This window comes from Crocuta crocuta, unplaced genomic scaffold, assembly GCF_008692635.1.
Source record: "Crocuta crocuta isolate KB4526 unplaced genomic scaffold, BGI_CrCroc_1.0 scaffold48, whole genome shotgun sequence".
In the NCBI taxonomy this organism is placed as follows: Eukaryota; Metazoa; Chordata; class Mammalia; order Carnivora; family Hyaenidae; genus Crocuta; species Crocuta crocuta.
In genome coordinates this window covers 5716905-5735829 of record NW_027533089.1, presented here as the reverse complement: position 1 = coordinate 5735829, position 18925 = coordinate 5716905, and the positions used below count along the sequence as shown (strand labels likewise).

General features: G+C 35.4%; 1 protein-coding gene across 1 annotated transcript in view; it reads right to left on the bottom strand.

Moving 5' to 3' along the window:
- Positions 1 to 18925, bottom strand: part of DPYD (dihydropyrimidine dehydrogenase) — an 805636-nt gene that overhangs the window by 318337 nt on the left and 468374 nt on the right. The window contains exon 14 of the mRNA XM_077746119.1: positions 6236 to 6400. Coding sequence (XP_077602245.1) covers positions 6236 to 6400 — 165 coding nt within the window. The remainder of the gene's footprint in view (positions 1 to 6235; positions 6401 to 18925) is intronic.

Sequence of the window (18925 nt, the reverse complement as noted above, 5' to 3'; positions counted from 1 at the left end):
ATAGTGACTTTTATATGCACTGTTAGTTCACAAATGCTTTGCAAATCAACTGACAATATACCTCAAGAGCTATAAACAGGCTGTTACCTTTGACTTGCTAACCCCCCCTCAGAATATTTTATGAAAACTAGTTATTATTTCACATAGGAATAAAAGCTAAATGTATATATATATTCTATGCAAGTTTATTTACAGTGGTGAATAACTGCAATGCGCCAACAAGATACATATAATATCTCATTTAATCTTTACAGCAACCCTTGAGAATCATTCTTGTTATCATACAGATGAGGAAGCTGACACTGAGAATGTCAATAAACAGCAAGTCAGAGTTGATGCTGAGATTCAAATCTATTCTGACTTTAAACCTCATACCCTTAGCTCATAGGCTCTATCAAATCCAGAAAGTGAAAACAGAGATTTGTTAGGATAAGTGGACATGGACTATTATATATCAATCCACTCTAACTGTTTAAATTTCCATTACTATTATAGCTAATTTTTATTTTTTTAATTTTGTAGACTAGATAACTCTTCTAAAAATCAATAAAGTAATATCAGCAGATAACTATCCTGGATTTTAGCAAAGAAGGGAGGCTGGGAAATATCTATATTCTCTAGAATTCATGAACGGTGTTAGAAAATCACTACTTAAGCTCTGGTGTAAAGAAGGAAGGAGTTTCCTGGGGATATACTAGACTTCCCTTCAATACTTGCTCCAGCAGTTTCCTAATTTATTTAAAATAAATCAACATGGGAATGTGTAGAAATTGACAGAAACAGAGACTTGACAAGCTCAAAAAATTCCAGAGGGAACAAAGGAGCAATTCCTCCAATGCAGGGATGCTTACATTTCTGTTGGTGAATATCCTCTTCAGAATATGAGGGGGAAAGAGCCAAGGTGATGTTTATGCTTTATAAGCTTTGTGATAAGAAAGCAATGGTTTAATAAGAAAAAATGAAAACAAAAGTTAACAACCCTGTACTGGTTGTCATTGGCCAGACAACATATATATTGTAGTTTTATCTGTTACTAAATTTTATTCTTCTAAACAGATTGAGAGGAGGTAACAAACTCCCCATATTTGTAATGAGTGAGACTTAATTATATATAATCCAAAGAAGCCTCTGCTGAGGCAGCCTTTGTGGTGCCTTTAAGAAAACTGCAGGAGTTATGTGGTGATGAATATCCATTAAATAAGCAGTGAATATCCTCCTTGCTTGGAGGATACCTAGATCTGACTCAATCTTTTGACTCCCTATTTTCAAATATAGAATTTAATATGGGACCAGGTAACAGTTCAAACAAAGGTCCACACTGAGTCACTTACCTTGTTCTCGAAAGTCAGCTACCTCCCTGCAAAGCAGTAAGTGTTGAGCTATAAAACGTCTGGAGCCGGGACTAATGACAAAATAATGGTTGGCTGATGACAGACTTCTTTCTTTGTCCAATAAAATGATTTTGCTTTCCTTTTTGAGAGTCTGTGGTTAAGAGAGCTGAATATAATTGACCCATCTGAGTGGGTGGGTAAAGGAGGACTGAAATGACATATTACTCTTAATTCCTCAGGTTCTTTAGAGCCAAGTGAAATACCTCTTCAAGGTGTAATGGAAAGATTTCCAGCCCCAGTGACTTCACTTACTAGCTGCATGACACAGTGCCCTGTGCAATGCCATATTTATAAAAGTCAGTTTCCTTTATAAAACAAGGAAAAACTCTTCTTTACAGATACATAAAGCCCTAAATACAGGTCCTGGCATATATAAAAGACTCTTGAGTTCTGATATAGAACTTTTATAAATATGTAATGATGTATGTCAAGGGTCATGAATGAGATTGGTTTTATATGCAGTAGGATTAATTGATAAACTTTATAAAAATATATACACACCACATACACATATGTATATACATCTGTATGCACGCACACACACACACACACACACACATTCTCTGTCTCACACACACACATACATACATACAAATGGATATTCATTGTATCCACTCCAGAATTTCTAAAATGACTAAACTAGGACAGAGTCTAACCATAAATACCTTTTCTGAAGTTCCACAAGAGATCCTAATATGCAACCAGAATTGAGAACTACTGTGCATAGGTTCTTAATCTGAGGTCCATAGAATTCTCGAGAGAGTACAGGAAATTCATGAACACTATAATATGGGGGGAGAAGTTAGACCTTTATTTTCACTAACCTCCTGCTGTAATTTAGCATTTCTTCATGAATGCAACAAACCACAGTAGTGCTATCAATAACCTGTGATTTTGCACCAACCGAAGCCACAGAAAATCACCTTATAGTTGCTGCAGATATCTCAGGGTGTCACTGATAGTCTCCATCATGTCAAAATTCCAGTAGTTATTAGATCTTCCACTAGATTATGTTTTAGTGACTTATTAAAGAATAACAGGCATTACTATACTATATTTGTAAAAATGTTTTGAGCATTTATTTTAATACAACAGGAATCCTTTGCAAACTACTGAATTGGGTTTTACGCATTCAAACACATTCTGAAGATAGGCTTTTAGGCTTCAGTAGGGTGTATAAGGAGTTCACAGCACAAACACACAGGGTTAAGAATTCTGTATTTAGAGGCTATTGGTCAGGAAAGACTTTCAGGAATGCTGATGAAGAGCAACTTCTTTGGAATCATTTTGAACTTAATGTGTACAATGCTGATTTCTCAGTAATGAACTGAGGAAGGGTTTCAGTAGAATGAGGTGTATTGTAATTGAAGTATATTTACATATCAATTGTTCTTCTTTTATTAATTTCTCTAACAAAGCCATCACTCCCTTTTCTATCTTCACTAGCTAATTCACTGCTGAATCCCTATTTTTTGCCTAACTTACTTTAGTTGCCACAAATGATAGAAAATGTCAGTCTTTGTTTGCTAATTCAGTGCATGCAGACAAAATGCAGCATGTATTTTTTGGTAAAAAAAAAATTCAAAGCCTAAAATATATGGTTTCTAAGGCTTTTGCAGTGAGAATGAAAGGATTCACTTAAAATTGATTTCTGTAAGCCCTAATTATACAGTACATTACATAATAAGCATTGCAAAATCTCAGGTTAGGAATAAAAAAAATCTCTTAGTAATAAATTGGCACTACAATCATCAGTGTGCCAAATTTAATTCACAGATAAATAAAAAGAAACCTTGAAAGCTGGGCAGAAGCCTACTATACGTGTGGGTTTTGGTGCGACTCTGTGCTAGTTAAGGAACAAGCCCTTACAATTTATTTCAGGGGTCTCAATGCCTTTCTAGTCAAGATGTTCTTCCAGCTGTCTCCTCCAGTTCATGCTTAACTGGTGCCTGCTCTCTCTGGAAAGAGAGATACTGGCTGCTGATATCAGCTGACCTACATCCCTTCTCCACAACCCCCAGGACAATTTCTTTTTCAGAAAAGTTAGCCCTTGCTTAGAAGCTGCCACAGTGGGTTGAATTATCCGATCCCTGTCATTAAAGGTGGCAGCCATGCACTTGAGAATGATGTGGGAAAACTCCAGTGAGAGTGATAATTAAACTTGGAAAATGAAGGGTCACCTTCTTTCATTCAGCTCATTGGGTTTGGCATCAGAGTAATTCCAAAACAGTGGGGGATATTCTAGTCTCAGCATGGTAATATCTAGGTGCAACACATTATTTCTATGGGTTCAAATGGGAATGCCATTTTAATTGTATTTAAAATGTTATCTTTGATATAGAGAATAAAAATGTTAGAAATTAGTTCTAAGAATATAGAAAAAGTATGATGAGTATAAAGAATTAGAAACAATAAAAGCACACATTGTTATCCCAGAAGAAAAAAATATTATAAGAGGAGAAAACTGTTTCTAGAGAAATTCTGAAGACAACATTTAAAGGTGCTTCCTCTTTCCATGTGACTGTGGAATCACAAAGCAAGAGTTTCATCTCAGCTCTCTGTTCTACTTACTGTCATTTCTTGGAGGCCAGTATATAATGTCTCACTCTTGCCCAAAAGAGGGTAGACCTTGAGACAAGCCAATGATGGGAATTCTCTTCCAAGAAAAGGGAATTTTTTCAGATACAGTGGCTTATCTAAATACAATAGAAGCAATATCTGGGGAAATAGTATTTCATACTCTCTTATGTTGCATTAAAAAGTAATACTGACATTTTAAAGGCCTGAAATGATTGCACTAAGTGCACTACAGAACACTATAATTACACAGGGGCACAGATGATAAAAGCAAGTTTCAAGTTCAAATTCTGGCTTCACCATGTAGAATAGTCCCCCTTTATCCAGGAGGGATAAATTCCAAGACCCCCAGTGGATACCTGAAACCATGGGTAGCACCAAACCCTCTATATACCATGGTTTTTCCTATATATACATACCTCTGACAAAGTGTAGTTTATAAATTAGCCACAATAAAAAATTAGCAACAATAGCTAATAATAGAACAGTTATAACATACTGTAATAAAAGTTATGTGAATATGGCCTTTCTTTCCCTCAAAATACCACATTGTACTATATTCACTCTTCTCATGATGATGTGAAATGATAAAATGCCTATGTGATGAGACGAAGTGAGGTGAATAACATAAGTCCTATCACATAGCTTTAAGCAATACTGACCTTCCAACAACACATCAGAAGAAGGATCATATGCTTTTGGATGGGTTGACGCCTGGTAACTAAAACCATGGAAACTGAAACTGTAGGTACAGGGGAACCAAGGAATAGCTGTGCAACCCTGGGCATGCTACGTTACTCCTTTGTTTCCTACCAGTTGCCTCTCTGTGAACTGGGGAAAGCAATAGTACCTATCTTATAAAATTTTTAAAAGATTGAGTGTTAAAATACATAAGGGATTTATAACAGTACCAAGCACAGTTTAATATTATAAGAGCTCACACTTACTAGTTTTGTTATTATTTTACTGTTGTTCAGTATCTAGTACAATACTTAAAACCCACAGAGAGTGTTTAAAAAATATATTAATAATTTTTCTTACAGTTAAACTACTTTTTGCCCTTGTCTTTCTGAGAAAAGCTTCGCACAAGATTTTGGCCTTTAAAAAACAAATAGCTCAACATAATTGTTTCCTAGAGTTAATTGCATAATGTGAACATAGAGATTATTTTCAGAATCAATTTCAGAAAGTGAAAAATTCCTAAAGAATAGAACTTACAGATATCATATGGGTCTTGATACTTGAGGTTTGACTTGAGGAAGATTAATTTATTGTATGTATGCATATTTTGTTTCAAGCTAAGAAAACTTTGAAACAATTAGAATACTCTAAAACAACAACAACAACAACAACAACAACTTAATGGGTGAGGCAATAGAATGAAATAGAAAGTCCCTTTGTAAGATTTTTGAATTTAACCGTTTGTGGGAAAATTTCTACAAATTCCATTAGATTTTTATCTATCTATCATTAGAATACTCAAAGCATTCCAATTTGTCTTTGGATCTTTTCTACAACACAAAGATGTTGCTCAAACCTCAACCTCCGTTCATCACCAGCTCTGAGACAGAAAATGATGGGGTGGGGGAGCAGGAAATGGTGAATGCATATGTGTATCAGAATGAGGGAAGGGGAAAAGAGTGAATGAATTAAGGACAACTCTAACCATCTACTGAAGAGAAAATACTATCTAAAGGTTAAAAAACTACTGGCAACATAGAAAAATCCATAAAGAAATGAAATATATGTAATCTTTGTGCACAGCATTTTTAAAGAAACGGCTTTATAAAAGATAGTGACTCATTTAGTGTAAAGGTATTAAAATTATTTGGTAAATTATTTCCCACTGAAAAAATATAAATAAACTATATAAGAAGATATTCTGCTTCTGCCTCAAGTTTATATTTAAAATGATTTATAGCCTGCAATTTCTTCCTAAGGTCGTCACCTTCATAAATACTAGCCACATACAGTGAAAACCAACTCAATAAAATGAGTATTTCATTTCTCTTCCTCCTGCTTATGTAGATACTTCTTCCATCTGCATGGCACCCATTTATAACAAAGCCTCACATTGTGTGGATTTTTATGAGTTCTTGAGCTTTTCTTTCTTTTTTATCTTTCTATGCATCAGAAAAGCAACTGGCAGATTCTTTAATAAAATATATTATACACATTAATATTTATAAGCCTATGAATTGGATGTTTAAATAAACATTCACCAACTTATGCCAATTCTTTTGTTTTAGAGGTTAAATCACACTTACATTGTCTGGAAAGTCAGCTTTTAGTTCAGTGACACTTTGACACCAATATGCAGCCGTTTTTTCACTGATGAGCTCAATATTCAGGAAGGAGCTTTGTCCAGGGCCATACATGGGGCCAGAGGTAGTTCCCCGGATAATTCTAGGTGAAACATTTGTCACGATGTCCTGATAAAAGAGTAAAGATATTAGGTCTCCTTTTGACGAAGAAAAACTACAATCTTTATTTGATGCTCATTTCTATATGACAATATTTTACCATGTCCTTTCTCACATTTTTAGAGAAGAATTTTAAAAATATGTCTTAAATTACATGTGAATATAAACTACTTCCAAACGAAAGAGTAAAATAAAGTATTTGTTAGCTGTATTTAAATTACTTCCTGTAATTGTAAGGTTCGCATCCTAAAAAAATATGTAAATTCATTTATACTGGTTTAGGGTATACATTTTTTAATTTGTTTGCAATTAAATAATAAATAAAAACCTGGTAAGTAAAATGTAAGAATATCGTTTCAGTCTAGTTAATCCAAATACCTTCAATGAGATTTTAATTCCAGTAAAAGCTAATGTTTTGTAAAGAAAAAAACCACAATTTTTCTTAAAAAGTAATTCCAATGTAAATCAGCCAGGAAATACATATTAGTACCACTGGCTCATCAAACTTTAACACATACTCTAACAAACTAACTGGGTCAACTTACCTATAGAATTCTAACAATAAATTCACATTCAGTGAGAACTCACTTCTTCCAAGACTGAAATGAGGATATCAATAACTTCCTGATAACTATAAACAGTAAACAGTCAAATTAACTTGCTTGTTAAGTGTAATTAACAATGCACAACTGCTTCTAAAGCTGTATTAACAAAGAAGAGTAACATTCTTACATTACTAAAAACTAAAAAGAAACAAAGAAGAAAAATGTTTCTTTAGCCAACTTCCAATTAAAATTAATTTTGAGTAAAGGTCATTTAGTTAAGGATTTATCAGAATTAGTCATTTAAGTACCCCTCCTCACCATCTTGTCACTTTTAGTGAGATAACATGAACCCCCATTAGTATATAGCAATTAAGGTCAATTTACATATTTTAATTAAGAACCACCCCATATAAAACAATTAGCGTAATAGGCATACTAACTGGATTTCATAACATTTGGACGTTTTTCCAACTAGATAGACAGGAAACCTTAATTAGCATTAATTAGTGCTGATCTGCATATGTTTGATAAGGCATACCCTTGCCACAAAAGATTATTTATTCCTGAATCTGCCAAATGCTACAGTTGCAGAGGATAAAAGGACTTTTCTTCACATTGCATGTTAATTTCTGGTAATTTACATTCACTTTTACATTCGAATTAGTATATTATAAAATAAATGTATGAATGTTACAATAAGCCTCCTTAAATATGTACATTTTTACTTATAGGAATCCTGCCAGTTAATGTTTTACTAATTAAGCCATTCCACTTCTATTGTAATTATGGGCAACACCACCAGCCTTACTTTGATTTGCCATTGTGAAACAGTGTTCCACAATTTTATAATGCGTAAAATGACAAGTTAAGTCACTCCAGGAAGCTCAGGTTTAATGGGTCAAATTTCTGTCTTGGCAAAGGCTTAAATGTATGCTCTCCCTCCCTACAGGTAGCCTCAGGGCAGCTTAGCCAGGTAGGTACGCACGTGTCGCCATGGTCTGAGAAGACAATGCTAGGAATGTTTCCATCAAATAAGACTTATTTTCTTCTATATTCCAACTTTCAAGAGCCATACACTTTAAGCCTTGAAGTCTTTATTTCCTCTGCTCTACTCCCTAGTCTAAAAGTCTTTTATCTAGATAAATCCAATCTAGGCCACAGGTTTTGCCCTGTATAGAAAAACTTGGCCAAGGAAATGAATAGAGTCCTTACTCAGTTCACCAACTCATGTGCTCTGGCACTGAATAGTCCCACAGATGCAGGAAGACCTATTTAAAGGACCACTTTATAATTTAGTGGCATCTCCTAGTTATTCAATAAAACTGATTAATGTTAGCAGCATCCCTGTTCCTATCCATTCCTCAGGTCTTAACTTAGACTTTAGTCCCTTTGCAAAACCCTTCCATGTTTCCAACATCATCAAATCTTAATAAGCTACTCTGAGTTATCTGACTGAGCAACCTAGGCACTGCCCCCCGCCCCACTGGCATTTTTAACATCCTGTACTGTGTCTACATTCTGGTTTGAACCTTCCAGTAGTATAAGGATTGGAAAAGAAACTATCTCATCTGTTAACACATGCCCAGCTTCTAGCCTGGCCTTTAGTAGGTGCTTCAATAATGTTTTTTAAAGAAGCCTAAAGCAAAACCCTAGGCACTAGAATGGGTCTTGTCCTGAGGCATGGGAACTATACAGGATTTATTGCTAGCCTTATTCTGTTGCTGAACAGACATTATATTCAAATTTCAGGTACTTGTTCTTTGCTTTAGATCTTTTCCTACTGGTCTGTTACTCTAGAAGTGGGGACTTTCTTGATTTCTCTGATGCCTCAGTGACCCCTGAATATAGCTCCCTACCACCAACTACAGCTAGATGCTGGTAACATGTACTTGACACAGACTGCCCACCTCTACCCATCTCAGCCTACTGCAGAGCCTCAGTGACAGGAAGCATGCTTGAACTTCCTCACACTGTAGCTTTTAAGATCTCCCTGACTGTTGGCTCTAACTTGCTGGGTTCATCTGATCTTTAGGATCTAAATACAATGGACTTATTCAGATACAATCTGACCCTAAAGCTTTTCTGGGTCAGGTGGATGTGAATTCCTAACCAGGTCCATGGCTATCTAGATACCTTGGAGGATGACCTATTATGATCTTAACCAACTATAGTTGCTTCTTATGTCTGTGCCCTAGGCTGGACCCACATTTTCACAGTATGTTTAGGCTTTTTTTTAATTTTTAATTTTTTGAAAAAATTTTAAACATTTATTTATTTTTGAGAGACAGAGACAGAGCATGAGTCGGGAAGGGACAGAGAGAGAGGGAGACACAGAACCTGAAGCAGACTCCAGGCTCTGAGCTGGCGGCACAGAGCCTGATGCGGGACTTGAACTCATGGACCACGAGATCATGACCTGAGTCAAAGTTGAAGGCTTAACCGAGTGAGCCACCAAGGCGCCCCGAGGCTTTTTTTTTTTTTTAGTATCATAAAATAAAAAAGGCACAGCATAGAAGAATTGCACCCATAATGGGTAAGGAAAACCTTAATGGTCCAGTAATTCTAAGCCATATACTATTTTACAGTAAGCCTCCTAAACAATTAGGCCAACAACACAAAGTGGCCAAATGGAAAAGTAAACCGACAAGATTTAAATGGAAGACAGTCAGGGGCACCTGGGTAGCTTAGTAAGTTAAGTGTCCAACTTTGGTTCAGGTCATACTCTCATGATTTGTGGGTCCGAGCCCCAAATCGGGCTCTGTGTTGACAGCTCAGAGCTTGGAGCCTGCTTCAGATTCATCTCCCCCTCTCTCTGCCATCCCTTCCATGCTCTGTCTCTGACTTTCTCAAGAATAAACATTAAAAAAATTTAATAAAAAAATGGAGGATAGTCAAGCAAATGCTCCTTTCTTAAAAGCCGCACATCGGTGGTAACTTAAAACCTAAAATTGTGATGTTAGAGATTTTTCTTTTGAGTACTGTGAGTGAAATTTATTTTTAATGTTGAGGGTGTTTTATTTTTCTCTTCTGTAATCTGGTATTAAACTCTAAATATACCATGGGAGAATTATCAATGATCTCCTTAACCAAGATCAAACAGTAAGTGCAAGCAAATCAAAAGGAAATTTTATCTACTTCATCATCGGGGTTGCTAATTCCTTTATGTTGATTTAAGACAGGCAGTGTTTCTCCAAACAGGTCAGTTTTCTTTCTTTAACTCAAGCCAAGAAATAAGATTGTTAACACCCGCCAAAATAATGCTTAATGTGTAGAGCTTGTCAACTATCAGTGAGTCAACTGCTGCCATTGTAGCAATTTAAAAATTCAGGGTATTTCAGATTCAACAAAAGTGCTGAGATTCCAAGATTGTCACCCAGTGACAAATCGGTAATAGAAGATTTATTCTAGGTTTTCTTTCCCAAATTCATTCATATTTGCTACTACTTTGTAAAAAAAAACTTTTCTCCACTAACTTAAGACTTCTTGGAATTGTTAAATTAAGTGAAAGATGAATGAAAACTTGGATACAACCAATTATCTTTGGTTATATGATTATAGAGTTAGAGCTTCAATAATTGGGCAATAACTTACTAAAGCTTTTGACCTGGGAATACTAGAATTTGAACATGATTTCATAAGATACTATTTTGCCTTAATATTTAATAGCTAAATTATATTAGCATCGCTTAAGGGAATTAATATAACAAACATATTCAGAATATTTAGAACAAATGAGCTCATTCTCTATAACAAAGAAGATGAATTTTACCATAGTTCTAATCTTCAGTGCATTAACAATATACCGATTTTTTAAAATTGATGTTTATAGGTAAGGAAATGTTATGTGATATCTCTGCTTTGTGTGATATTGTAACTACCATTATACAATTGAACGTTAATGACCTCTTAACATTTGAAGTGATGCTAGTGATTTTTCAGCATTAGTAAAGAGATTTAAATGGTAAACAGGCTGATTATATTTGCTTGTTTAAGTTCATTTACTTGACCTCTCTTATCCTAAGGAAAAAAAAAATCTGTAATGTTTCCATGGTTACCAATGGGCTCAAAATAGTCATAATGGCCTCAATGAACAGAAAAAGAAACTTTGCAGAGATGGCTTGTTAAGAGGCTAGGAAAAGAAACAGGGTCCAAAAAAGTTGAATGAAAATGAAAAATAAACTTTGCTGAGTGAACCACAGCTACTATACCACAACAGATTAATTTAGAAATATGTTGAGTGACCTTGACCTCAACGGCAGCAATTTCTTACTTGACACATCCCCAAAGGCAAGGGAATCAAGATCAAAAGTGAACTATTGGGACCTCATCAAGATAAAAAGCTTCTGCACGGCAAAGGAAACAATAAAAGTAATAGGCAACTGACGGAATGGGAAAAGATAGTTGCAAATGACATATCAGATAAAGGGCTAGTATCCAAAATCAATAAGGAGCTCACCAAACTCCACACTTGAAAAACAAATAATCCAGTGAAGAAACGGGCAAAGACATGAACAGACACTTCTCCAAAGAGGACATCCAGATGGCCAACAGACACATGAAATGATGCTCAGTGTCCCTCATCCTCAGGGAAATACAAAGCAAAACCACACTGAGATACCACCTCATGCCAGTCAGAGTGGCTAAAATGAACAAATCAGGAGACTATAGATGCTGGCGTGGATGTGGAGAAATGAGCACCCTCCTACACTGTTGGTGGGAATGTAAACTGGTACAGCCCCTCTGGAAAACAGTGTGGAGGTTCCTCAAAAAATTAACACTAGAACTCCCCTATGACCCAGCAATAGCACTGCTAGGAATTTACCCAAGGGATACAGGAGTGCTGACTCATAGGGGCACACATACCCCAAAGTTCATAGCAGCACTCTCAACAAGAGCCAAAACATGGAAAGAACCTAAGTGTCCATCAACTGATGAATGGATCAAGAAGATGTGGTTCATCTATACAGTGGAATACTACATGGCAATGAGAAAGAATGAAATCTGGCCATGTGTAGCAACATGGATGAAACCCGAGGGTGTTATGCTGAGCGAAATAAGTCAGGCAGAGAAGGACAGATACCATATGTTTTCATGTATAGGTGGATTAGGAGGAACTTAATGGAGGACCATGGGGGAGTAGGAGGGGAAAAATAGTTGGGGAGAGGGAGGGAGGCAAACTATGAGAGACTTTGAATGTTGAGAACAAACTGAGGGCTGATGGGGGGAGGGAGAAGGGAAGGGGGCTGATGGGCATGGAGGAGGGCACTTGTGGGGATGAGCACTGGGTGTTATATGGAAACCAACTTGACAATGAACTATTTAAGAAAAAAATAAAATAAAATAAGAAAAGAAATATGTTGAGTGAAAAAAGCAAGCTGTGGAAAAATATATAGAATATGATAACTTAAACAAATAAAACAACGTGACATACTGTTTACTGAAACACACTTATGTGACCTAATGTAAGTATAGAAGAATTATTAAAAGAATTCAGGGGAGTAGTTACCTCTTGCAGTAGGTAGATGTTGGGGGAGAAATTGGGAATGGTGGAGCAATGATGACTTTGTAAAAGTTTTGGTGATACATAATTTTAAAGATGTTTTACTCCTGAACTGCCAAAACACATGGTAAAATGAAAATACTTTTTAATGTGCTTTGTGGTATCATAGTGCATATTGTTATAAACTATAGAGAAAGTTTCATTGGTTTACCTGAAAACCTGTAATTTAAATCTTAGGGGTAAGTCATTCCTTTCTTAATTCCCAAAATTCTGCCATAAACCGTTTTCACGTCAAAGAAATTTTTTTTAATTAATTAGTTTTAAAAGCTAGAAGTTTATAGGGGCACCTGGGCGGCTTAGTCGGTGAAGCGTCCGACTTTCGCTTAGGTCATGATCTCGCGGTTCGTGGGTTCAAGCCCCGCGTCGGGCTCTGTGCTGACTGCCAGCTCAGAGCCTGGAGCCCATTTCAGAGTCTGTGTCTCCCCCTTTCTCTGACCCTCCCCTGCTCACGCTGTCTCTCTCTCTCTCTCCTAGAAATAAATAAAAAAATATTAAAAAAAAAAAGCTAGAAGTTTATAAATTAAATGCACTGCATGACAAATTAAATATGTCTTTTTAAATATGTGACTTTTTGTGTGAGTGGACTTTATATATACATTATTCCATAATGGAGGAGATTCACTTTGCAAATAAATCTAACAACAAATATCCTGTTACATAATATGATTCTATCATTATAAATCTGGCATACTGCTACCTTGGGAAGAGCAAAAAGTAAAATAAAATTCAACAGTGGCCCAGTTTCTAGTGCAACTCCACTCTTATGAAAGAAGTACCTAACATTTTATTTTCTTCATGAACTAAGTATATTAATATTTGATTGCTCCTGAAAATAAATGTTATAATAGTCAGAATAATCTGTACTTGGTTGTTTTGGAGGGGTGGAATGGGTAGGATGAAAGTTTGTTCTTAATACATCAATTCTCCATCTTCGTGTCTTACATAAAGATAGCACTCAAAAACCTGAAATTGTGACAAAATTTACCCATTTGTCATCAGGAAATTTAAATCTGTCTGCCCACATGGAAAGCACAGTGAACAAGAATAACAATGTTAGCTACAGATACAAGATAAATTATCAGAGAATTTGTCCACTGCTGCCCAGCTCTAGTGAGCATTAGAGATGAAACTAGAATTCAGGTGCATTTGGGTGATATGAATAATATTAGTGACCGCTTAACATTTGATGCAGGTGATACTAATCAGCACTAATTTTAGTTGCAAGAAAAACAAATCAATTTAAATAAGTTAAATTTTTTTTAAAAAGTGGGGATGTGTCATTTACTTTAAGGAGAAGGAAAAAATCCCATAACAGGAAGGAAGGAAACGCATTTTGAAATGTTTCTCTGTCTTTTCTCTCTGCATTTATTTGCACAGATCTTCATCCTTCCCTTTCTGTAGAGGACTTCCTCTGTTACAGTTCATATGATAGAAAAATAGCCTCCTGACAGGTTCCAAGTTGTGCGGAGTAGGTACAGTCATATTCAAATCTTGTCATCTCTCAGGTCCAGGATTCATATGTATGGCCATATAAATAAAAATGGAGCAATTTGAGAGCCAAGCAAGTAGTTTTAACGGAGTCTTAAAGACTACTACATAGTAGTCTTCTTGGAAGGTTCACCTTAGAAGGCTTGGAAGAAAATATCATATGGACACTGATAAAGTATAGTCATTAATTAGGAAGTTGAATGTAAAATGGACAAAATTATTATCATGTAATGAAAGGAAACTTTTCACAGTCTTTAATAAATTGTAACAACCCATTTCCTATTCCTGTGGCCCCAAACCTTACAAGATCAAAGTTTTAAGAACTCTTTAAAATTCTCTCATGTCAGTCAACACAGACAGCCTGGGGTATACTTAATCTCAGTCTTATAGCTGGACTGAGTTGACACAATGGACAGCCATTACTAACAGGTAAGAGAGTAGAAGTAAAAGGAAAAACAAACAACACAGTGTGTTCTAGAATGAACAGGGAAACAATCAACATGAAGAGGCTAAAGGAGGGGAACAAGGAATAGAACCTGAATATACTGAATGTCTACTTTATGTTGGGGGAAGGAATTTTAGTCACTCTCTAGTGCTCATTTTGGATCAAATACCCCCGACCTCTTAGATAGCGTCAAACACATAGAGGATTTGGTATCTCACACTAAATAAAAAGGGAGATTAATTTTTCGAATTTTATTCATGTCATACTAGTAAAATATTCAATCACAGACTTGTGTAGCCTTTTGTCTTTCCTTTTGCTCTTTTTCAAAGAGCTTATAACTTTGTAAACAGGACACCAAAAAGTAATTTGTTTTGCTCTTTGACTTTCTAACCTGTCAAACTGGCTTCCCTACATGCTTCGCTATATGACAGAGAATTGTAGGATTTTAAGTGAAATATTAAAGCACATATCCGATGTGATATTTGATAAATACATATTTATTCATTCATCAACATCAGCTTCAGAAACAGTCAAAACAGAAGAGTTCAAGCACCTGACCTTAACTAGTACATGGGCTGAAGTTGAGAAAGCAACAGGAAATGAGGATGGGATATTATAGAGTTGGGTCAGATTAGAGAGTCCTGAATGACTGTTTTAAGGAGTTCAAACTTTTTTCTGCAGGCTTTGAGAATCCATTGTGTTCTGTCTCCTATTCAAGTTATTAATACCAATAGCTCACAGCAGCTGTGCATTCACAGAGATAAGTTTTACAAGGAACAGATGAAGAGCTTTTTCAGAGCTGATATCAGATGGATTAGAACGTGATTAATCAACAGACAGACTGATTAAATTATTGGGTTCACTGTTCAGATAAGAGGTTTTGGATACACTCTGCCAAACTGTAATTAACTTAGAAATTTCTGCTGGCCTGCTTATAAGATGATCATGTGATATGCTTTGAAGAAATCTTTTAAGGCCCAGAACAGCAGCTGTGAAGGTGTAAGCCTGAGTCAGTTTTAATAATTATTAATCATCTCCAAGTATTAAAGCAGAATTTTCATTGAAAATGATAAATATTTTTAAAAGAAACTTTACTTTTTATAAAACTTGTGTAAATCCTCTGGTTTCACAGTAGAAGCCACTGTAAATGAAATGGCCGTCATTTAAGGAAGGAAGCATCTAAAGAATTAGACAGGAGTTTTCCATTTCTGCAGTAAGGTTAACAAGATATTGAGAGGAAACTCTTATGGTATAGCACATTTTAAAATACTGGACAGGGAGATTTAAAAAAAAAAAAGATGCACAACTGAACTTGTGTCAAAATAAAAACTTTCAAGGATGAAAAATGACAACAAAGCAGAAATTCCAAAGGACAAACCACGTGCAGGGTCTCTGCTCTCAGGGTTTCTGCTGGTCCCTGATGGCCTACAGCCTGATTTCTAATGGCTTACACACACCTTAGAGAAAGAAAACGTTAGGGCTTAACCATAAGAAAGGGTAAACAAAAAGCAATGCTCTCAATTTGTGAACTAGAAAACAACCAGAGTGAATGGTGGTATAAATGTCCATTTTAGCCTTAATTATGGATGAAAAAGAAAATAAATCTCCCTTCGGATTCCAAACTTGTGTGGGTTACAAAACTTCAAGTTGAAAATTTGGTTTAAAGGTGACCCCTGGTCATGGTGTCTACAGATAACTAGGAAAGGCAGTCTCCAACTTTGTCTAGAGGGATTTTTATACCAGGTATCAAAAAAATTTCCATAAATAAATTTCCATGGAAAGTAAACTCGTAACAGAATAATTCTGCTAAACAAATGAGAAAAAAAATATTGGAATTGAGAGTCAAGAGGGAGAAAAAGCTACAAAACTCCCCACAAGGGAATACAGATACTGAGATGATCAGATTTAGAACAAAAATGTTTATTATGTTTGAAAAATAAAAGAGGAAATANTAGAAATTTATACATATATAAATTTATATATACATATTACAAATTTATATATTTTACAAGTTTATATAGATATATATATTAAAAATTGGGAAAACAGAAGTTTAATCTCATTGGGTAAATGAGATTAGACATAGCTGAAGAGAATTAGTCAAGTTGATGCATGTGGGAAGACTACCTGAAAGGCAGCACAGACAAATGGGATGCAAAACATGTTATGGAGGTTGAGAGGCATAGAAAATGAGTAAGAATGAAAGGAGAAGTCTAAGTGGGGCTCCCAAGAAGATAATGAGGAGTCTTGAGAGAGGCACAGTTCAACAGATATTGTTAAAGATAAATACAATCAATGAGGGACACCAGTCTTCAAATTCAGAGACAACAACAAACTCAAGGAAAGTTTTTATTTATGTTTTAACTGCCAGCTTGTGGTAAATAAAACACCAAAGACAAAGAGAAGATTTAAAAAGAAGCCACAGAGAAAAGAAGACTCCCTACAAAGGAAAAGCAGATTGACAGTGAACTTCCTGGCAGTGCCAATGGAAGTCAGAAGAGAGTAAAATATGTTCTATAAAGAAGGAATGTTAACTGAGAATTGCATAACTTCAAACTTATTACTCAAGAAGAAGGGTGAAATAGTGACTTTTTTAACAAAAGAAGCAATGGGTAAATGGTATACAGCAGAAAAAATGAATGAGCTAATGCTAATTAGGCTGGGACAGGTGTGAAAAAATACTGAACGATAACAAGAATAAAGCAAGTTGCACAAAAACATACACTGCATGATCGTAATAATGCAACAGAGAAACAGGCAAAACTAAATAGCATACTGTTCAGACATACATATATAGTAAAACGTATACAGAAGGAAGAAAATGATAATGATAAAAATCTAAGTCACTTCCTCTAGAGGGAAAGAGAGGGGTGTATTTGAGCAGGGGTACACAGAGTCAAAGGTACAGGAATATCTTCTGTTTCTCTTTCAGTGTGAAATGTGAAAAAAGGTATTCATTTTATTATTTCTTAAAATGCATATCTAAATTATATACATTCTTTTGTATGGATGCTATATTTTCTATTTAAAATTTGAAAAAGATAGGATGCACACCTGATGATGGTATTATTCTAGAAGCAACTAGCTAATAAGGCTCTAAGATTGGCAAATTCTGCCTCAGCATTACCACTTGTGTCTACATATGGCCCTAAACAATGTCTTAGAAAGAGTTTTCTGGTCATTCCTCTAACAAAATGATGAGATTGTATAACATGATCCCTTATACCACTTTTAGCTGATTCTCCTTAAGATAACAAAAAGTTATTTATCTATGAAACATACAAATTGGAAATATTTCAGATTGTATGCATTGCTATCTGAAACCTTTTTTGGCCTAGGACACAAATTTATGATTTAGGAGTAACCTTGAACTCATTAAATATCACTTCAGGTAACAGCACACATGCTTTGGATATCTTAGGTAATCCTCCCCACCAATAGCCTACTGACTAAAATGGGAAAATGCAGAATGAGGGAGAAAAGAAATACAGTTTATTTCTGCCAAGATCTGCAAAAACATTCAGTTAAAAAAAATCATTCATTTGAGTAAATACACAAAGTCAAACTGCCCTAAATGTAAGCTAAGCAGCCATGAGATTTAATACTTGAAATAATAAAGTTTTAAGTCGGCTTTCTTATAATTCTAACATCCTTACTCAATAGCATTCTTTAATATATTAGGCCATAAATATGCTTGTATTATAATTACAAAACACCATTTAAAGAATGTATTATGTCCTATAGCACTTAGCCTTGACAAACAATTACTGGATATCACATTCAACTGAATAAAAAAAGCAATCTTTATTACAGGTTAAAATTAGCCTTGGAACAATAAATGCTTTCAAAGCTATTGTAAACTCCAAACTGCTTCGCACCATCTCTTTAGAGGAGATGCAAACAAGTAAACTGAAGGACATTTGAAAAACTTCCTGTGTCCTCTAAAGTTTTTTCAAGTTATTTTTTCTTTTCAGTTTCATAGGGATAATCATGTTATACCCAAAAGATGATCAGTATGGCATCCTAGAGAAGGATTTTACCCATTAGAATAAAAACAAAACAATAACAAATAACCAAACAAAGAGCTCTGAGAATTCTGGACTTTAGAATGCGTTATTCATAACAGGACTCTATTTTAATTATCAGGACCACTTTTTATGCTTTATGGTAGAAGAGAAAATGAAATGGCAAAGTCTATGCATTGATGTGGTTCAGAGGATATGCTACCTACAAATATGGCATCTTGGCACATTACGATGGCAGAAGGAGAGGTGGCAGAAGGAAAGTCACTCTGACTTCACATCACTCGCCCTACTTCTCTGACACAGGTCTTAAAACTTCCCTGTGACAGATCCTCTCTAGAAGAAGGAGGAAAGACATTCTTAACATCAGAGATGGGGAGTTTAGGGCTAATAAATCTGTACACACAAAGCTTGTTAAACTCATCCTTATCTTCCTAGTTACTTCTTCAATACTCGCTACCACTAACACAAACC